We start from the raw sequence: 22,354 nt of genomic DNA, 5'->3' as shown, positions 1-22,354 counted from the left end.
CTTTCATAACTACGCACTTCAGCTTTTGCTCGCTACTGTGCTAAGATGTGATTTCGCTGGCTTGCTTTCTATTCCAACAATATCAAAAATGTAAATCTTCTGTGGAAAGGCACGACTGGAGTGCCAAGTGATTGTGGCCACAAATATCAATTGGAAATAAAAATGGAATTAAAACTGCCTCGACTGCCAAGTTCTTTAAATACTACGCAATCAAAATCTTCTTCAATATGGGTCTAATCACGCATCTACACTGCTCCGTTATTTCCTTTGCTTTTATTATGACATATATATATATTTTTTTTTAATTTAGGAGATGCCTCAAGTATCAAAATTTAAGGGTCATAAAATTTTTGGAATTCAGGAAGTTACCAGGCAGCAAAATTAAAGACCTGCAGAAATTACACTAAGCGGCAAAACCTGTTTCCTTTCGTTAAGTATTAAATTTTCTACTCCTAGATTTTGGAAAGGATTTTATTATTATTATTATTTTATTTATTTATTTACAGGTTGAGCTAAAAGTTCGTTACAACTTTAAAACTTCATAAAAGAAGAAATTATGATGAAAATTATTATTCATAAAAGAAGAAATTAAGAAATGCGGCTCACAAGCAAAGTCGATTTTTTTTTTTTTTTTTTTGAAAAAATTTTTAGTTAAAAATATAGTAGGTAGGGGGCACTGCGGACCTGAAACACAATGAACAGTATGCTTCATTCATTTATTCTTGCAATAACTATTCAACATGACCTCCAGAACATCGTACAATTCAACTAAGGTGACTCACAGTGCCTGTTACAGCTGAATGCAACATATTGGAATGAAATGCACAAACCTCACGACAGATAGAATTTTTGAGATCGGCTAATGTTGAAAGGGATGAACGGTACACAAGTGACTTCAAACAACCCCACAAATACATGTTGACGGGAGTGAGGTCAGGTGATCATAAAGGCCATGCGATTTTGCAACCTCGACTGAGCACTTTGTTTTCACTAAAGGTATTAAAGGTTACTGGATTGGCATAGTGTGGTGGTGCGCCATCCTGCATAATGCTTATTACAAATAAAACGTCTCTTTGATTTAATGTGGGCATGAATTTGTCATGCAAATGAGAGAGATAATGCTCAGCAGTTACTGTGCACGTTTTCCGGCCAGATATAGAACAAGGTTCTTCAAAGAAGTATAGACCGACAATGAAAGATGAGGTGAAGCTACACTAGATTGTCAACTTAGCTCTAGATTTAGTGACTGCATCGCATATTCACAGCTATTCAACGTCGCCTATATACAGGTGTTCTGGGCTATGACATCCCGTGTAGTGTGAAGTATGTCTCATTCGTCCAGAAAACACTAAACAACCACTGACGGTCACTTTCAATACTTGCCATAGACCTCTCGGCAAATGATTCTCTCATAACTGTGTCTCCCGGTGTTGCAACTCATGCAGTGACTGCAATTTGTAGGAATAGAGATGCAATATCCCAAGGAGGATACGTCGAATCGATGAGTGAGATGCATCTTCTAGCTAAGAACTTAACTGATTTTCAATTACACCTATTATCATTGGCTTAAGAATTGCATGTATCGATCTCCCTGTTATAAAATAGTGTGGGGTCTAAACTTCATAACAATCATAATCATTAAAAATGGGTGTAAGAAGTCTCGAATTTAGTATTTCCTTCATTTGTATGGTTATTGTTTCAAACTCCTCATACATAAAACACAAATTTCCTATTGTTATCTTTAAGTGATGCTTTATGGACTTTACATCGGCTTCCCATAGCCCTCCGAATGAGCGAGCTGGAGGAATAAAGTTCAGTCTCTTCCTTAGAGCATGAAATATGAGGCCAAAATTTTGTCAGGAAAATTAATTAATTGCAAAATTTCTTCAATAGAGAACTAGCTCCTACAAAATCCAATACCTTTACAGCTTTGCGAGCAATCCCTGTGCACAATTGCACCGTTATTTCATTTGCAGTACTTTTCACCTCGGTAATTCATCCCTTTGCCAACAAGGGTCTTTCACTTCATGGCCGATCCCCAAAGAGCCAGTTTCTTCGAACCATTTCACAAGTATTTCAGAACACAATATGGGGCCATTCTTCATCTTCAGTCTTTTCGTCATGCGAAATTTTTACAACACAACAGTTGCTAACTCTCCATTCAAATAATAAACAATTTCACTGACAATGCTTGCTTGGGCAATGGTAACATTCTGAAAACGAATGAGAAATTCTTGTGTATCACAGTCTTTTATTGCAAGAATTATTTGCATAATTCTGCTAACCTCTGACATCAGTGCCCTCTACCAGTGACATTTTTAACTAGTAATCTTTTGCTGCTAAAAAAAATTATACTTCTTTGTGAGCCGTTTCATGCAAACTGTACTTCTTTATCATAATTTCTTCCTCTTTTTATGAATTTTTAAAGTTTTAACAAACTTTTGACTCATTTTGTTCTTATTTATTGGATGGTGGTTCAGATGTCAAGATTATTCTGGATACTGGATATCTAGATTTTGGGTTTTGTGCTGCTGTATAACTTTATGTAATGGCCCTAAAAACTGAAGAGACTCTGCTAAAAATGGTTGCTAACATCAATTATAAATTGAAGGTATGACAAAAATTTAAGAACTCAGAAATTTGAATAAAAAATATTGCAATTCCTTACAAAACTCAACAGCACTTATGCAATTGAGCAATTGAGCATTATGCAATTGAGCATTAAAAAAGTTGTTTTTCTTTATAAAATTTGTTATACTTCACAATTTCATATAGGTTAAACTTTAAAATTATTTACACAATGAGCTCAAGAATGGAAAGATTGCTGAATAATTATAACGTTCCTGAAAATTTCAATGTCAAAAATCTAAGACAAAAACTCTGCGATTCTAGATCTAATTCACAGAGACAACCAGATACCATAAGAACGAATTTTGCCACCTAAATTTTACATGACTGAATTAATTTTTTTAAATCAGATTTATTTTAAAAAATAACCCACTGTTGTTATTTAAGAAGAAAATTATCTTCACTGAGGCACTGATGATAATAACCATGTGTTGTGTCATCACTCAACAAATATGTTGAACATAAAACATTCAAATAACATCTGTTATGTACGAAAGCTCTCGAATCTTTTCTCATAGCTTATCGATATTTTCTGTAAATACTTTCAATGACTAATACATGAACAAAATAAATTAAGCTATTTTTATAGGTACATGATGTTAGAATTTTGAAAACAATACAACATAAAAAATATAAAATATAAAACATGTCAATTTTAAACTCAAAGAAAAATTATGTATTTAAAAAATATTTTAATTATATACTTACCTCTAAAGCTAGATGTTACTACAGTTTCACGTTGACTTGAATAAGAAGTTTTGGCTTTCATAATCTTGCCCACTTTTATCTTCATTATGAGTTACATTGTCTAAACAAAACCACAAGTGCCCATAATGGACACAATACCAAATATGCCTAACCATTGGAAACATGAAATAAATAACAGGGCAGGGTTTGTCGAATACAACACCCTGCCTTTAGTCTTCAAGATCACGTGTCCGCATAACTGAAAAGGAAAATTTAATTAAATAAAGATTTACAAAGCAAACATACAACAAAATGTTACTTTATCACTTACGAAAAATAAATTATTTACACAATATGCATTCCTCTGTTATAAAAATTCATAAACGAAATCAAATCATGCATAAATCTTGTAATAACTCAATTAGGTTGTTAAGAGTTTTAACATAATCTCTACAAAATGTATCAAGTAACATCCTTTAGGAGAGTAGAATTTATCTGTAATGCAAATAGTTAAAGCACTGTTAAATGCAATATCACATGTGTGGCACAATATCACATTTTGAATAAGGAAGCTTGGATTTCGTTAAACAAAAGTAGAATCATTTTATTTGCCAGATTTCTCAACTTTTGACTCTGCTGTTCTGTCTGATTTAGACAGGTCATTATTTTCAGACTATTTAAATTATCCAAAATCCAATTCAATGAAATGGCAAGCCTATCTGTGACCAACATGGGACGCATTCTACCAATGCTTTCAATGATTTTAAGGACATCTGCAGCAGGTATATGCACTGCACCCATGTTACATTGAAGGTGACTAAGTAATATTTCCTTACATTTCAAACAAAATTGGAAAGTATTTCCTGCAAACTTTTTAACACAGACATTTCTAATTTTACCTTCCAAATAATTATACTACATTACAAACAATCTAAGCAAACTGTGCTACATGATAAATATCATGAGTTACTAGTGCTTTATGTTAATTGTATTATAAGAAGCCCAATGAAAGGTGGCTGGTTTGAGGCTAGGTCAACATTATCACTTAATCCACCAACAGGAAAAATCTTTGCTATACAGAAATCAAGATTATGTTTCTTCCAGGGCAGTAGAAGAAAATGAAAAAATAATAATAATAATAATAATAATAATGATGCATACGTGAAGCTGCTGAAGGACAAAAATTACTAAAAGCAGCTTATCTGAAAATAGATTTTTTATTATTTCTGCAATGAAATGCATTTAATAAATAATTTTCACCAAAAAAATTCGATTCACTTTTATTTGCACTTATTAAAAAAATAAGTAACATCAGTTATGAAATTTTGCAATAAGTTAATCATTTTGTTTAGGAGTACATTTATATATGTACAGCATTTTTTTCAAGTGCGAATATTACTAAGAACCAAGTTACTCATAAACATCTCTGATGAAAATTTTTACACTTCTGCTCAGAAAATAAGCAACAAAGGCAAAACACTGAATAAAACAAATACTATTTAATAGATATGCATAAAATTGAGCCAAGAAGTTGGTGTGGCATTACTAGACAACAGAGCAAACAATAATGCAAAGATATACAAAATGTACATATTAAGATCATCACATCACGAAAGACCAAATAAGTTAGAATGTGCAATAGAAACACTGTGTTAATAATAGGTATGATTCCATCTAGCTGAAATGCATGCTTGACAATGGCGAGCCAAGCTGGCAATAGTGTTGATTGCTTGTTGTAGCAATATTGCTCATTAATGTAGCATGTCCATGCAATCGAAGCATGTGGAGGGTGCCTGACAGTACATTGCTACCTGCAATTCATCATCCCAACATGCTCCAAGGGATTTAGGTCCGGTTATCTAGCAGGCCGCACAGATGCGAAATGGCTTCACTCTCCAAAGTAACTTTGCACCACTCAAGCTCTATGTGGATAGACATTACCATCCATAAATATTGTGTTGGCTCCCACTGCAGCGATAAAAGGACACATAAGAGGGTGTAGAATTTCGTTGCAACATCAGACTGCTGTGACCGAACCACCAGGAATCACTTAAATCGATACAGTGGCTCGTTGCTATCCATACATGTAAGTAAGCCTCCTTCTCTATAAAGTAGAATTTCGTAGCAACATCAGACTGCTGTGACAGAACCACCAGGAATCACTTAGATCGGTGCAGTGGCTTGTTGCTATCCATACATGTAGGTAAGCCTCCTTTTCTATAACGATCTCTTTCGATAACGTTTGGCATCCGACAGTAAGCCCTACCAGTCTTGTGTTCAACTGCCATGTTCATGGGCCCGATTCATCCGTGCTCTGACCTACGATGGAGACAAAGAAACTTAAATCTAAGGGGTCGGGCATATTACACCTTCATGCAGTCAATGCGACACAGTTTGGTGAGATATGGGCAATCTAAGAGTAGCAGCGAGATGCAACGTCAGCTGTCATGCTGTTAGAGATCTATGGCATCTTGCACATAGCTAAAGGAAGTGGTAATCCTCCAGAGTCCAGCCCTCCATCTTTTACATGGGTTTTGATCTCTCTGGTAACAGTGTCTCTGGCTCATGCTTTTCGCTTTGGCTATCTCGGATTACATGGAACTATCAATTTATGAACTGACACACAGGTCCAGCATGTGCTTTTTTAAGGCATTGTGGTGTGACTGCTGGATTGCATTTTATGTTAATTTTGGTTGAATATTTACATTTGCGGTGCAAACTCTATCTCTTATGTGAATTGCATGTTTTAATTCCCCTTTTTATATTTGCACCCTTTCTTTAAGTGTTTGTTGCTTATTTTTTTAGCATAAGTGTGAATTTTTCTCTAGTGCATGGATATTACACAAACAAATTTCATATTCACATACAAAATTTATAATTATTTTCAAACAAATCTGTATTTTAACTTGTGCATCAAAATAAGTTTAGTAAATTAGAAAAAGTGAATAAGCTGTCCTTTATTCTCAGGTTTTGTCTCACTTTAAGTTTGAAATCTTAGCAAGTTTTTATAATTTGTTTAATTTAAATTAAACTAGCCTGCTTTATGATTAAATAAAGATATTAGACTTATTTGAAATAAATATCAATCTGGAATATTGATATTTAGCTGCTAATATGTTTTATTTTTTGGACTAGTGGGCTGTATTCTGATCATGCATTCAGCCGCATGCTATTTGACCTGGACTAGACCATCTGATCTTTACAAGAACAAGGTTTACTGCCTCTTATTGCCAATTTGGTTTTCACAAGGATATAACAAAATCTAATGCTTCTTCTGACAGTTCAGCGTGAGAACATTTCCCAAAGAGTATGGCTCACAAATTAGGATACCAATTTTACTGTGACCCTATTCTCATGACCATTTTTGCAAATATTTAATTTTATGAATTTTTTTTTCAATTTGGCAAATATTTAATTGTTTCTCAAATGGTGCATAATTTCACTAATTTCATATTTTTTGGTTACAGTAACTGAAATTTTATACTCTGTCTAAAACCAAACCAGATCATTAGATTAACCTCTATTTTGCCATGTGACTGGAATACTAGAATAGATCCTTTCAAAATATGTATAAAGACTGCCTGATAATTTGCCAAATGGTACTTTAATTCACAAAGAAAATCTCTGTGATTACAACATAATGCATCGTAATGCTGTCCACTTAAAAGAAAATTTTGGTTTAATTTGGTTTGATTATTTTCTTTTGAGATGTTAGTATAAAGCCTCATATGCTTATGTTTCATAAGATCACCAGTATAAATTTGAACAACTAATTAACCCGTGATTGTATCTCTCAAACTTTAACTTTCTGGCTTCGCAATTAATACCCCTTACCGATAACACATCACCAAAATGGTGCAAGCATTACAATCATTCATAACTATTACTAGAGACTCTAATCTAAATACATCAGTATTAGATTTATTTTTGCTAAACAATGCTTTAGAATTATTTGTGCTGCAACACAAAATATAAAATGAACATAAAACACATAATTCTCTCATCGATTGCATTAACTAGCTTAAATATGCAATAATATAATAAAAAATAAAAAAAGCTAAATGGAGCTTTATATTATTCAAATGGGTTCCATTTCAAATTAGCTAGATTATTGGAGCTCTATTTTAATGTTTGGTCAAGCTTTTCGTTGTTAGCACATTATATTTTAATACTGACACATCTAATTTTGGTCAGTGACTAGAATTAAAATAACTCTCGTACTGAAGCTAGTTCAATTGAAACAACAGATGATAATAGTGAATTCGATTATTCTGGTTACTAGCTGCTTACACAGCCAGCTGCCTAAAGTAGCTATTTTAAAAAGAGAAAAATATATACAGTGGCTCACATTTAATTTCACACACTTGCATTTTCAAAATTTATTTACACAGATCTCGCCCCAAATACTGAAACACAGACTCTAAATTTTTTTCTAATGTATTATTTTTTCCTCTATTTTAAGCTTTGCTTCTTACAAAATAAATATCATTAAAATACTTTTTGTAATAAAATAACTTATTTAAAAAGTATTAATCAGTAATTCAGGCACTTGAAAAGTTTTCTGAGATGTTTCAGTAGATAATGTTGCTTTTTATAATTTTTTGTTTTAAATGAAAATACATGACAAGAATTATCTGTATATGGATATTACCCATTCAGAAAAATATATATACGGTTTCATATCTAATGTAAACACAAGACAAGTTTTGTTAGAAATTTAATAGTTCATTTTACAATGAAAGTAGTATCCGAAATATACAACAAAAAAAAAAAAAAAAAATCTTGACGTAAAATGTTCAGTTATTTTTTATATATTTGAAGATGAGAATTGCATGGAACTGTTGCAAATGCTCAAAAGTCTAGATTCCATTCTAAGCTAAGGCAAAGAAATTGGAGATTTATCTAATGAAAAATGAAACAGGCTTGCAATAAAAAATTTAACCCTGAAACTGTTATAGGACTCATTAGGGCACAATATATCTGGTCATGATGAACAAATTGCTGTGTGACGAAAACTTAATGAATTGGAAAAACCTACTGCCTACTGTTAAGCACAAGAGTTACCTGTGTGGTGACCAGGTGTGAAAGAATAGTCCCAATGTAGCTCATGCATGTCGTAAAAGGCGACTAAAATGGGTACCCTGGGGATTATATCAGGGGACTGGTCCTCCAGGTTGAGGGTTGGACATGGGGCTAACTAGCCCACCCTGTAAAAAATCTCACTGTTAAGAAATCCAAAGATAGAATTAGCTGGACTGCTTCTACTGGAAAACGACTTAGAAATGGCCTAGGGACTTTCTGTTTTGGAACTTGGAATGTCCGAACACTGTACTACAGTAGGGGACTGCAATTTCTTATAGAAGAATTTGACAAATATAATATGGATCTACTTGCCATTCAGGAAATGCGATGACTTGGGGAAGGTACAACTGAGAAAAGAAACCACACGGTTTACAATAGCTGTGATGCAAAAAAACATGTTTTTGGTACTGGTTTCTTATTGAACAAAAGTTTAAAACACTTAGTGATTGATTTTGTTCCTAAATCACCTCGACTTTGCAAAATTCCGCTAAGGGGAAAGTTTTTTAATTATAGTATTATCAATGGACATGCACCTACAGAGGACAAGGAAGAGGAAGAGAAGGAAATTTTTTATGAGGAACTTTCTATGTTATATAGATCTTGTCCCAAGCATGACATTAAAAGTGTCATGGGAGATATGAATGCTAAATTGGGTAAAGAGGATGAATTTAGACCAACAATTGGAAAGCATGGCTTACATGATATAGTACTAATGACAATAGACAACGACTAGTACTTTTTGCTGCTGAAGACAACATGATAATTTCAAGCACTATGTTCAGCCACAAGATGACTTGGCGTTCACCTGATGGAGAAACCTGGAATCAAATTGATCACACACTCATCGATCCTAGGCATTCTTCGGATATCCAGGATGTTAAAACTTATCGAGGCGGCACCTGTGATTCCGACCATATGTTGGTTATTGCTAAACTAATTGCTAAAATTTCAAACGCTCGAAAGATACGGGGAGAAAGGCAGAAAAAGTTTGATTGTGAAAAGCTGAAAATTGAGGCAATTGAACGAAATTTCCAGTCCTCACTCAGGGAAGAACTAAGATCTAAAAACATGATTGAACAGAAAACCGTGGAAAATAATTGGAGCTTGCTAGACTCGATCATACGCTCAGCTGACAACACACTGGGATATACGAAAAAACCCAAATCAAGGAATTGGTTTGATAATGAATGCTTCCTTGTAACACAGGCAAAAAGAGCTGCTTATAAAAATATGCTCCAAAAGCGACATTCAAGACTCTCTGTTGAGGAATAGAAGAGATCTAGAAAACAGGAGAAGATCCACCGGCTTAAGAAAAGACTTTTTCATGACGACCTATTTAGGGATGTTGAACATCTGAGGGGATCCAATGAAAGCCGTGGAATCAGTCTCCTTTGTGTTTTCTACAAACTATTTTCCAATATACTATTTAGTAGACTTGTAACTTATACAGAAAATATTGTGGGTGATTACCAATGTGGTTTCCGCAAAGGAAGATCTACAGCAGAACAAATCTTTAACATTAGGCAAATATTAGAAAAAACTAATGAATATGGCATTGCAACGCACCACCTTTTTGTTGATTTTAAGACTGCCTACGATTCAATAAACAGAAAATATTTAATTGAAGCTATGAGAGAATTTGCAATACCTGAAAAACTTATAAATTTGGTCACCATTACTCTTACTGAAAGAAAACTTAAGGTTAAAATCCAGAATAATCTTTCTGAGCCTATTGTTGTTTCAAGTGGGCTCAGACAGCATGACGCACTGGCATGCTTGCTTTTTAACCTTGCCCTCCAAAAAATCATAAAAGACTCCAACATTAATACTTGTGGAACTATCTTTAACAAATTTGTTCAGATTTTTGCATTGCACACAGTCCCGAGTCACAGAGGCCTCTCTGTGTTTTACATCCCTAGAGGCTGCAGCCAGCAAAATGCATCTAGCAATCAATCAAAATAAAACTAAATACATGCCATGTGGTAATAACAGCAATCCCTATTTTGAAATTGGGAATTACAAATTTGAAACTGTTAGCAAATTTAAATATTTAGGATCAGAGGTTAATACTCTCAATGATTTAATGCCTGAGATCCGTAGTAGAGTCACAGATGCTAACGGATGCTAACTTCATTAGCAGAAAAACGAAGATTTTAATTTACAAAAGCTCAATCAGACCCATTCTTACATACTCTGCTGAGACCTGGGCGATGACAGAAAAAGCTAAAAGTATTATTTCCGTCTTTGAAATAAAAATTTTGAGTGACTTTTGGTTGCATAAAATGTAACAATATCTGGAGAAGAACTAACTCTGACCTCTATAAATGCTTTAAAGAAATAGATATAGTAAAATATATAAGGATTCAGAGAATTAAATGGGCAAGACACCTGTGCAGAATGGATGAAAATCGAGTAACTAAAAAAATCTTTTCGGCCAGGCCACTAAGCACCCGAAAAAGAGGGAGACCTAAACTTAGGTGGCTCGACTGTTTAAGAATTTTAAAAATAACCAACAAGATGTCCATGGTCAGGGATAGAAGAGCTTGGAATTCAGTTCTGAGGAAGGCAAGGGCCGATCCTTTGCTGTCTGGCCATTGAAGAAGAAGCACAAGAGTGGAGGTATAATAGTTTGGGCATGTTTTGCTGCTCCTCAGATGTAAAATTTAGTTTTTGTAGAAGATACTAATAATTCTTAAATACGCAAATATTCTTAAATAAAACATGAAAGCATCTGCAAGAAAACGAGAAATGCAAAATATATTCAAAGTTCTATAAGGATCCTAAACATGGAGCTCTATATATATTCACTTGTGGTTATTATACAACTTTGAAGTTATCAAAATTTCTTAATTGCCTACTGAGCTTGTATGGAGAGAGTTGGAAAAAAGAAATAAAAAAATGTTTTTCAAATCTCCACTACAAAAAATCTGTGTCAAATTATGAGTCAATTCATGTAATACATTACATTAGCTACATTTACATTTAACTAAATGTTAATAAACTGGTTGGTCAGTGACAACACATTTCATTTCAATTGCAGAGTTCTTTAATTACACTTTGCCAAGTCGCAACACTCTTCTTTTTTATCACCAAGAGTTCTGATTAAATTTGAAATACGAATATCTTGCACTTATCAAATGGTTACACAAAACCTTTATGCCGCTGAATTTTTAATCAAAAGTTTCTTAAATTTGCACAAAATCTGACATAAAAACAAATTCAAAATTTGGGCTCTGAGGTGCAAGTGCTCAGGTAGAGAACTATGTGTGTTCAAATTTTGGTAGGGCTGTTTTCTAGGATGTGATGAAATCCAAAAAGACAAATATATTGCATTTTGCTAAGTGGCAACACACTTCTTTTACATCACTGAGTTTTCAATTACATTTGAAACATAATCATTAATATTTATTGAAACATAATCAATAAATACTTTAGGGTTTGCAACACTAAGTGTAAATCACCGAGTTTTTAATAAAAAGTTCATTAAATCTGCAATTCGGGTTTCAAGGTGTAATGTTTGGTGGAAGACGTTTAAAAAATTGGGTGGTTCTATATGCCATCATTTTTTCACAATGGAAGGAACATGCATACGGATTCATCATAAACTGAAATTGAATTTCAAATTCCTTCTCAGCTCATAAATGTGAAAAATGCATATATGCAGATATATATATAATGCTAAGTAAATTAATATTATTACTTAAAATGATTGGTACAGTTGTGTTACACATGAATACAACATAAATATAACAATATGAAATAAATAAAATATCATTATCTTCTAGATGATCTTCTCCACCACGGGATAAGGATATACCATTTTCAAACTACCGTTACGAATTCTGTACAAATATGATTATGTGTAAATGTATGTGAAACTTGTTATTTCTTTTGCATAACATAAAATGATAATCTTAAGGAGCAAAGCTTGCCAGAAAAGTTAGAATACGGGGGCAAACTATTTAACATCGAGTAAATAGCTATCTCACTAAATTGGTGATATATCGTCAAGCTGGCAATGGGCTTTGGCAACTAATTTTTGTTGATCGATTTGCAAGAAATCACCAAAAGTCAACAAACTTGGCAACATTTTGGTCTGGTCCCTGTTTCACCATAACAGGTATTGTAATTGAATAAATATAATCAATCAATATATTAGCTGGAACCGTAATTTGGCTCTCATATGCCTTCAGGTAATTTCGAGAAGCCTAAGTAGATTACTAGATTATATCTCGGTGGCCAGGTGAAAACTAATATAAGACCAAAGACAGCATCCGCTCTCAGTTGCCGCTGTTAGTTCAGCGTTAGTTCCGAGCACTATCTCCGGTTTAGCTTCATTCTCTAGATGCACTTTGCTTTGTGTTACGTTTAACACAAAGCAAGTTTAGTAGCTTTAGTAGTTTGAAGTGTAACTGTAGTGTAAATTTAATTTCCTTTCTAATTCCCTTTTTCTCAATAAGTCTACCTTTTTATTTATTTGTGGGTGGGGGGAAGGGGGGTTCAAATGAACTAAAATTCAGTTTCAGAATTAAGTTCATACATATGAATGCAGAGGAATTATGCAAAAATGCACACATATATGTATGTTGCAAAAAAGGGTTACTGCAAGCATATGAATGAGGCTAGTTAAATTATAGTGAAAATAATATATTCAAATTAATATAATAGTACAACATATATAAATAAATCTGAAATATAAATAAAAAATAGTTTCTACCACTTTAGGTGCAAAAACCTATTTCTTACTCCCAGTTTTTTTTCCCTGTGGAAGAAAATCGCCGAACCCTGACAGAAACAGAAATGTTTGCACCCACTCTTTCCGCATGTGCAGAAAAGGCTTGTAACGGATTGGAAGAAATTGCAGACAGCTGGGGAAGTGGAACAAAACACACTGACTGTATAAAAGTTGCCAGAAGTAACAGTTTGTAAAGTATAAGAGTATGTATGTATGCACATACATGTGGATGTACGTGTTCCTGTATGCATATACACATACATAAACACAAGCATACATTCATATATTTCTGGATCTGGTCCCCCGGTAACAGAACAGTAGCAATCTAATTTAAATTTGCAATATCTACTTAATTCTTCATATTAATTTGGCCATTTTCTCTTTCTATTCTAAAAATAGTAAATGTTTATAATAAACTTTTCTGGACTGTCATAATTTGACTTGCGTATTTTGAATTTTACATAACACATCGATGAAAATAACTTGATATGCCTTAAGCTACTATAAATTTTAAAGCTTTATTAATTAGCTAATCAAACTGAATATAACCCCACTCTGAATTGAGATTCTCACCTGAACACATTACACTTAACTTCTGCTTCTTAGCCTAACTATGCCGTGCTGCTCTCTTCTTATTGCAGCAACATAAAAAAACATAAATGTTCTCAAACAAACACTATCAGTGCCAAACCATCATGTGGCCACAAATGTTAAATAAAATAAAATGAATATTTAAAATCTGCCATGACTACAAGCTTCTATTATTTTGTGCTTCAACATCTATTATCCACAACAATTCTAATATTATCACTCTCTCACACACACATACATACATATATATCTCGAGAAATTTAAAAAGTAGTCAATAGTGCATTTTACAAAAATTATGAATGAACTAACAAGTTCAAAATTAGTACCTAGTGCTGCTAAATTATATAAATGAATCTTAAAAAGTTAGGATTAAAATATCTAGAAAAAGCGGTAAGAATAATTGAAGGCAACCTATCCTTATCTTCAGAAATACATTGCAAAAAGAAAAAAATTTAATAAACAATTTTTGAACTGAAAATGTTAAGAAAATTGTAATCATACGAGTACAAAAAGATCTGTTAATCCCCTTTGTTCAAAGCTTAAAATAGAACTTGCCAAGGGAAAAGGGTTTTGAAGCCAAATATATCATCCAAAAAATATAAGCTTATAAGAGAACGTATGTGCTGCACGTATTATCTATCTCAAAATATAAACACTCAATTTTTTATTAAAATTTTTAACTCACACTCATTATTTTACATTCAAGTAAAAGATAATGAGAGTTATGAAATCCATCGTAAAACTCTTTGACACCAAATTAATAGTTGCCAGATAACATGAGATGAAATCTTCTTTTAATTAAGGAGATACCCATAACATATTTTTGTTTGGATGGAGCTCGTAATTTGCTTGTCTGAATAAAAAATCGACATCGCATGAATGCAATTATATTTCAATATGGAACCTCAAAGTTTAACACAATATAAAACTTAGAGATACAGCAGAGTCTTGCAAATTCCAACTACTGCGGACGTAAGGAATGTTACCGAAAACAACAAATTTTAATTAAGAACGGACGAGTTATTCACAACTCTTAATAGTTTTTTAAACACATAAATCCATGATAACATTTTTGTCTTTCTGCAATCTCTCAAACGCATCCCAGTTTCATTTCCATTCTCATTTTTAATTTGTTTTCTTTCTTTCCTCTTCAAGATTTTCACTCGCAAAAAATATGCAACACTTGGAAGCCTGGATGTAACTCTACTTAGAATGAACTGGAAGTTTAGCTCACAATAAGGTACAGTCACAAATCTGCTAGCAGGAGAATTGCGAACGGTAATCAACAACAGCTATCTCATATCGCAGCTTTTCAATCACTTTGCTACTGAAAAGAGGAATAGGTAGATCGGAATTTCCATGAAAATTCATTATGCAATCCCAAGAAATAGTGTAAAAAAGGGAAGAAGACAAAAAATGCAAAATCGGAATACCGCAACAGGAAAACATGATACATAAATATATAATGCAATTACGATAATATAATAATTAAAATATACTCGTACTGTTTGCAAATGTAGATGACATTAGAAATTATTACAGTCTAGTTATTAACGAACTATCAAATTATGTCAAAGATAACATTCTGTTTGATCAGCAGATTTTAACAAACAAAAAGTGATTGTTGAATTATTCTGAATGCAGAGTAAAGGACTGTTGATCTGAAGGACTCTGCTATGTTTATCTTATGGAATTTCTATATAAAAAATTGTTCTGTACAAAATACGCTATTTATAAACTTATTCATCATAGTTTCTTGCAGAATCCTCAACATCTTCTTGCAAAATCATACAAGTTTCAAGAAATCCCAATTTACAAATACTGCTTTAGTATATTAAAAAATATAAACACATGCAATAATGCACTATGAATTCCAAAATATATATATATTTTTTCGGTTTCCTTGTCATGATAACTATTTACGAAGTGCAATGACAAATTGCAATCAATTCTTTAGAACACTTATCTCAAGAAACTTAGCAACATTTTATCGAAACTCTATAGCCTACATTTGAATACAAATGCAACTCTATGTCTTCCGATTATAACAAATTTCAAATGATAATGCAGACTCTTGTTTTATCTCACTTTCTAAATATATTAATCTATTTACTTCTTACTGAAATCTTCTTATACTGAATTTAGAAGAAGGTGGCTTAAATAGGCAAGGGAAATATGAAAATGTAAATCATACACAGTTTTGTGGCATATAAAAAGAAATAATGTTTATGTGTTAAAATTTTGTATCAAACAAGATTTTAACGTAAAATCTTTTTAAAAAAAAGCCTTTTATTGCATTGAAATAATATTTGATTGCAAATACGTACATGTAAATGTGTTTCAAAACAACAGAGTTTAATAAGTTTAATAAATAACACGAATAATTATTAAAGCATTTTAAAATTATTCCAAAAAGCTTATAAAATGAATTTCTGAACCAAAGCTAATGAGAAAATGAATCTGATGCATAAATGTGTGCATCATTAAATACGAAGCTGAAAAATTATTAATATGGAAAGAAATTTACTCAATATTTCACAAACGTTTGGTTTAATAATTCGACTATGAATAATTAAATGTCAAAAACTCAGTAATGTATCGTATATATCATGGACAAATTAAAACATATCACTGTGTAAATGAAATTCGTCCACAAATCTACACAACAAAAAATTATATTTAAATGTTTCTTATATATTTGATCACAACTATGCAAAACGTACATAATAGGTCATATTTTCTTCTGTAAACAAATAAATCTTGATTTTTAAGTTTAAAAATTACAAACAATGAATTTAAATCTACACCTTTACATAAAAACAACTGCTCTAGATCGTACGTATCATACAACGTACATTATAAAAATACAATGCACACCACGTTTTCCATAAACGAGAAAATATTAAACAAGACATACTTAATTTAATTGATTCTTGATGTCATAAATAAGCCACTTGAGTGGGTTGAGCGATCTGCTAGAACGAAAAAGCTCAATGTTTACTCCTCCATAAATCAACTGCGCCTTACATGGCCGCCATAAACACATTACATTCTGCATAGAGGTTTAATATGTTCCTTTTGAACGATACGATAGCTAAGCTAAGAAGAAATAATCCAATAATAGACATGCAAGCTAAAATTACTCGAGTATAATAATCCGGAAATTACTATTTAAAGAAGTAAAGGTTTATTGTTACTGTCGGATTTTAAAATAAATCAAGAAGCATTTAACATAAGCACAGCTGCATCTATACCTGAAAGTCAGGCTTAGCGATAAAGTGGCGGGAGAGGGGACTCGCGATAGCTAAAATTAACTATCGGACAGGTATGGTGTGCATAACCCATCCGGAAATCAGTTTTGTAAATGAAAACCGTAATTTCCATCATTCGTACGATTCAGAGCAGCTGTACTCCATGTTTACCCTGAAAATTTTATCAGCAAAATAATATTCAGAAAACACTCACCCGTCATGTAACATGCCAATGTCCGACGGGGTTCTCATTGGCTGTTTCAGGGAGTGCTTTACCGCAACGACAAGTGACGTCATTATCGTAGAATAGTTTTGTAATTCAGTTTTATTTAATTTTGATTGTGGATCAGATGAGCGGAGGGTTTGGGAATCGGATTGTTGTGGTTGTCAGTAATAGCATAATAGATGTTTTAGAGAGAATTGGTGTGGTGAATGAGCTACAGTGGATGTAAACGAAGGTGGGAACAAATTGGTGACGTCACGAGAAAGAAGTGTAGGTCGGCCATGCGCCAATGCGAAACGGCGTTAGGGTTTTCGTTGGTCGCCTAGGCCTTGGCTCGCAAGTAGCAGCCAGCGAATAACGTGAAGGCTGAACATGTACAGGTACTTTCTTGGGAAGTGGAACAAAATGGTAGAGAGCTCTGTCAGAAGGATAAGGGCTACCGAACCCTCGTATTCTCTCTGTGTCTATCGTATATTACTCTTATAATACGTCTAATTCGTGAATACATAGTCAATTTTATCTTATTAATTTAAGTAGTGAAAATCACGTGTATTTCTGATTGTATCATGGACTCGTACCAATATTTATATACGAGGAGGGGAGATGTGCAAAAGATGGGATGATTTAATACTAAATATATATCCGTATCAAATGTAATTAAATATTTTAAAAGTCAAAATTTAAAATACAGTTTTCCAAACATAAGTATCAGCTGAATAAATAATTATCCGAAGTTATTTAAAATATTTTTATGACATATATATTAATTCAAATACTGGCAAATAATATGTTATAGAATTTCATCTGTTATCAACGAACATTGAAATTATTGGACTGGATTAGATTATGCCAAAACAGATCAGGCCTATTAACCGTCGAAAAGACATGCCTTCGGGGAGAACTTTCTAAAGGAAATTGATTCTTATTTACTTTACGTGAGAAAAACGCATGAAACCTGCACCTAGCCTTACTACCTGACTAACTACGGGAATACAACCTGGGGCGAAGAATTGGAATTAAGGTGTGTATTTAAGCCACTTGTCAGATGCATTTCACTATATATCAAGCAGTTGAAACATCAAAGTCAATGAAAAGAATTAAATAAATTAAAAGTATAATCGTTAGTGCTAACATATATATTAAATTTATTCGTATACGTTGGAGATACCTATGGGCAAAATAAATAGCTAGATGAGTTATTGCTATGGGATTTATCTCGAAAACATTCTTGACATCAGATAGAATCTGTATCTAAATTTTTTTCCATAACTTTCTACAGTAAAATTATTCCTAGCATATTTTACTTGCCAACTGGCATAACGTACGCATCTAAATTTCCTAAGTCAAGAAGCTTTTATTTATTTATTTGATTTTCCTTTTAATGGGCTACAAGCGACGATGGAATCAACAAAAACTGCTATTATAACGGTAAATGCCTTCAGGATACAAGAAGCATGCTAGTTTTTGTTGATTTTTTATTTTCCCTCTTGTTTATTTATGGTACTACTTTTTTAGAAAGGAAGACCATCTTTTTTAACCCTTAGACTGAAAGACATGACTTGAAAAGATTGTTGGATTTCAAAACAATGTAGTTTGTATTTTGTATTTACTTTCCTTTAATGTTTTACTTAAATTATACTTATAATTTTACAATACTTATTACTTTTACTTTTTGGCCACTAATAATTGTTGTTAGTTTGGTTTCATGAGCGTGGCAGCAGGGCAATTCATAGAATTTGAAAAATATGTTTCTGTAGTTAGTTAGGCTTATTGAAAATTAATTGTATGTTATATACCTGAGTGATGTTTTATTAAATAAATGAATATTTTAGAATATAGTAGTCTCTTTAGAGTCCTTGATACGCTGGTAGCGTAATAGTTTGACGCGTAAGCGAACAAAGATAACTAAAATGTGCATCCAAATAATTCTTTTAACTGTAAAAGAATTATTCGAGTGACCCATATTTCGCCAATTAATTGTATACGAATCAAATTAGCCAGTTTACCTTTTAACATTATTCTTATGTTCAGATTTTAGCCAATTGCGCGTTATTTAAAGGTATATCCAAAGTTTTAAATCATGAAAGATTATATATTTCTTAGAGGAATAAATTACATTACACAAAACATTCTTTTAAACTGAAAAGAGGAAAAGGTGGATCCGTCTTTTTCTTAGAATTCTTTCTTAACGTTGCTAAAACCTTTTGTATAAAATAATAAATTAATCGGAAAGCTTTTTTTTTCTTTTTTTCTTTTTCTTTTCTTTTTTTTTTTTTTTTTTTTTTAGATGAAACAAGTGTTTTAAATTTAACTATAATTATGACGATTTAGTCAAACCATGCTCAACTGAGCATTGGAATTTACATATTTTCTCTCGAAAAAATGACAATATGAAAATAGTAACGCTATGTACCGATGATGGACGCTGTATACTCAGGGAGAAAAAAAAATGTCATTTGGGTGGATTCCACAAAGCTCCAAAACTTGAGTATTTTGTCTGTATATTTTCGTATCCTGAGAAATTTTGTAATTTTATAATTATTGATTTCTATAAAAAGAAGCTATTAAGATTTTTTCTTCTATTTTATATATTTAAATATTTAGTGTTTGAGTACCACCAGCGGCGGTAGTTCTCCCCTGTGTTCGATTCTACGTGAACGGGCTAGTTGCATGGGTGCTTTTGTGGTTTCTCCGTGTGTAACGTGCATACGAGCCAGTTTTCTTTAGAAGGTGCTCCACGAAGTTACCCTTGCCCTTAGACGGATGGCCCTAGCGTGCTTTGCCATAATTAATTAAATCAATTGAATTGCCTGTATGAAATTTATATTCCTTGATTTATTTTTCAATCAAAATAAAATTTTATTAATGATAAATACGGAATAAATGTTTTGAATTATTTTAGCAGTTTCAACTCAAATAATTACCGAAAGGCTTTCTAATTACTAAGCTTTTATTTATTTAATTACTATTTCGCTTTATTATTTATATCTGCATCATCGCTGGTGAAGGATTTAGGACTTTCAGATTCGTAATACAGAAGCTTTTTCCTCGGTTCACTGGCTGTTAATGACTTTGAATATCGTTTATATAAAACATAAATTGGCAACAAATAAGTTGGTATAAAAATATTAAAGCTAATGTAAGGAATTTTAAATGCTTGAATATGATGATTACGCAACGTTTTCATCACATAGCTCCCGGATTATCACTGATATCAATGTCAACAATAAACGTTAAATTTTAGTCAATCAATCAAATAACGGGATGGAACAGATTGCCCATCGGGTAGGCATTCTAATAGGTTCGATTAAAGCTATCTTCAGAAACGTGACTAGAATTAATTTGATTAGCTTATTGGAGAGGTTAGGTACTTCAAGGTCGAAGTATCTTTACCGTCGATTCTAGTTCAGACACAAGGTAATGTTACTTAAGTGAATGTTTCCATTTTAGAAAAGGCCTTCTGTAAGGCTTTTAGATAGAGATCCTCATATTCTGTAAAGCATTACTGTAGTTGTTCCACGCAGCCCCCCCCCCCTCCCAAAGCAAAAGAAATCTGAGAAATTGTGAAATTTGACCCTTATTACAGTTATCAAGAAATTTAATTGGCATATTATTGAGGACAATCTTAACCACTGAAAATATTTAATTTAAATAAAATATTCAAAATGTTTAGCATTCAAAACTTAGCCAAAGAATTTTACTTTTTTTTTAATCTAAATTAATTCCTCACTGATAAAGAAAAACCAATTGTGAATAAAAACAAAGATGCTTCGAATGAAAAAAGTCTATTCAGCAATTTATTCAAAATGTTCGTCCACCAGTGGCCACGTAGCATTATTGAACACTGATTTTCACGATCGCTCTGTCTCTCACAATCGCCCTTATACTCAGTATAAAAAATAAAATGTAAGAAGTTTGAATCATTTTGACAAAATAAAATATAAGAAGTATGGAAAAATTAACCGAGTTCTACGATTTCAAAATTTGGAATTTTTAACATGCTTTCCTTGAGAAGTCGATTAACAAAATTAGAATAATTCGAGGTCGCCGTTTTTCTCTTTAATGTCATTCAGTGATATTTTGGATTTGGTAACATGTAACATTCTTTAATTTATAATTTTGTTTACTTGGGTGTGCCTAAAAATTTTTACACAAATAACTCCTACGATTTCGAAGGATAAAAATTGTTATTAATATTCCCATACAGTTTAATACTTAAAATCTGAAAGACTTCAGATTTTAAATTACGTCCAAAGGGGCGTTATTCTTACGTTTTGTGTGTTACCGTTATTTATTAAATATCACGTTCTTCGCCCTTGAACCATAAAATGCAGTTCAACAGTAATACCGCAAAATAATTTTAAAATGAGCATATCTTTAGAATTTTCGATACACAGTTCCGTGCGCTAGAGATAAAAAGTTCCCCCCCCCCAGTAATGTTGCCACTATTCGCTTTTAAATTGTTCAGTTTGTTAATCAAAAATACGTTAAAGTTTTTCAAAATATGAATTAGATAATAAAACAAATTCCAAATTTGGGCTTCCAGATGCCCATATCCGGATGGAAACGTATATTATTCAAAATTCGATGGCTCTAGATACCGTTATTTTATCAGAATGCGAGAAACATATATACATTTATGCAGATTCTTAATTATTTAATTTCTTTAAATATAACACAGGGCGATAATAATTGCTGGTAACATTTTGAAAAGTGAATCGGACATTTATAGTGAACCAACACAAAATGCCAAAACGAAAATAATAGTCCTTCAGGGCAAATTGCCCATTTGGACTAAAAACATATTTGAATAATCATATAAAAAATCTGATGTGTACACCACATGACTTCCTTGTACGGAATATTAAATTATACGCATTTTTTCTTGCATTTCATTTAAACTTATTGGATTGAATTAAATCTACTTCGCCGACAGCGCATAAACCACAATAGAATAAATGCATTCTTTAAAATTCACTCTAGTATTTGTTTATCATAGCGACACTCTGGCGCTAGGTTCACTTAACAGTATTATATTTCGTTCATATTATAACTCGGAATGCACAAAATTTATATCATTTAAAGAATTATCTAATCGTTGCCACATGATCTATTCAAATACTATAATAAATCTAGAACGATGTGTAAAAGAAATTA

At 32.5% G+C, this 22,354-nt stretch overlaps 1 protein-coding gene across 4 annotated transcripts in view; it reads right to left on the bottom strand.

Annotated features, from left to right (window-relative positions):
* Positions 1-17,453, bottom strand: part of LOC118204779 (uncharacterized) — a 90,647-nt gene extending 73,194 nt beyond the window's left edge. For 2 of the 4 annotated variants that reach the window (XM_085814609.1, XM_035377074.2), the window contains exons 1-2: positions 17,189-17,453; positions 3,337-3,574 (exon numbers count right to left, since the gene is read on the bottom strand). Coding sequence is in view for 3 of the 4 variants with exons in the window: in XM_035377074.2 (XP_035232965.2) it covers positions 3,337-3,421 (85 nt within the window). In the remaining variant the exon portion in view is untranslated. Of the gene's footprint in view, positions 1-3,336; positions 3,575-16,446; positions 17,162-17,188 lie in introns of those variants that run through there. The other 2 variants (XM_035377072.2, XM_035377073.2) reach the window with 2 other exon arrangements.
* Between the last annotated feature and the right edge of the window lie 4,901 nt (positions 17,454-22,354).

This window comes from Stegodyphus dumicola, chromosome 4, assembly GCF_044657685.1.
Source record: "Stegodyphus dumicola isolate Sdum_Otavi_A_Nest chromosome 4, ASM4465768v1".
In the NCBI taxonomy this organism is placed as follows: Eukaryota; Metazoa; Arthropoda; class Arachnida; order Araneae; family Eresidae; genus Stegodyphus; species Stegodyphus dumicola.
This window is presented reverse-complemented; position numbering and strand designations above follow the sequence as displayed.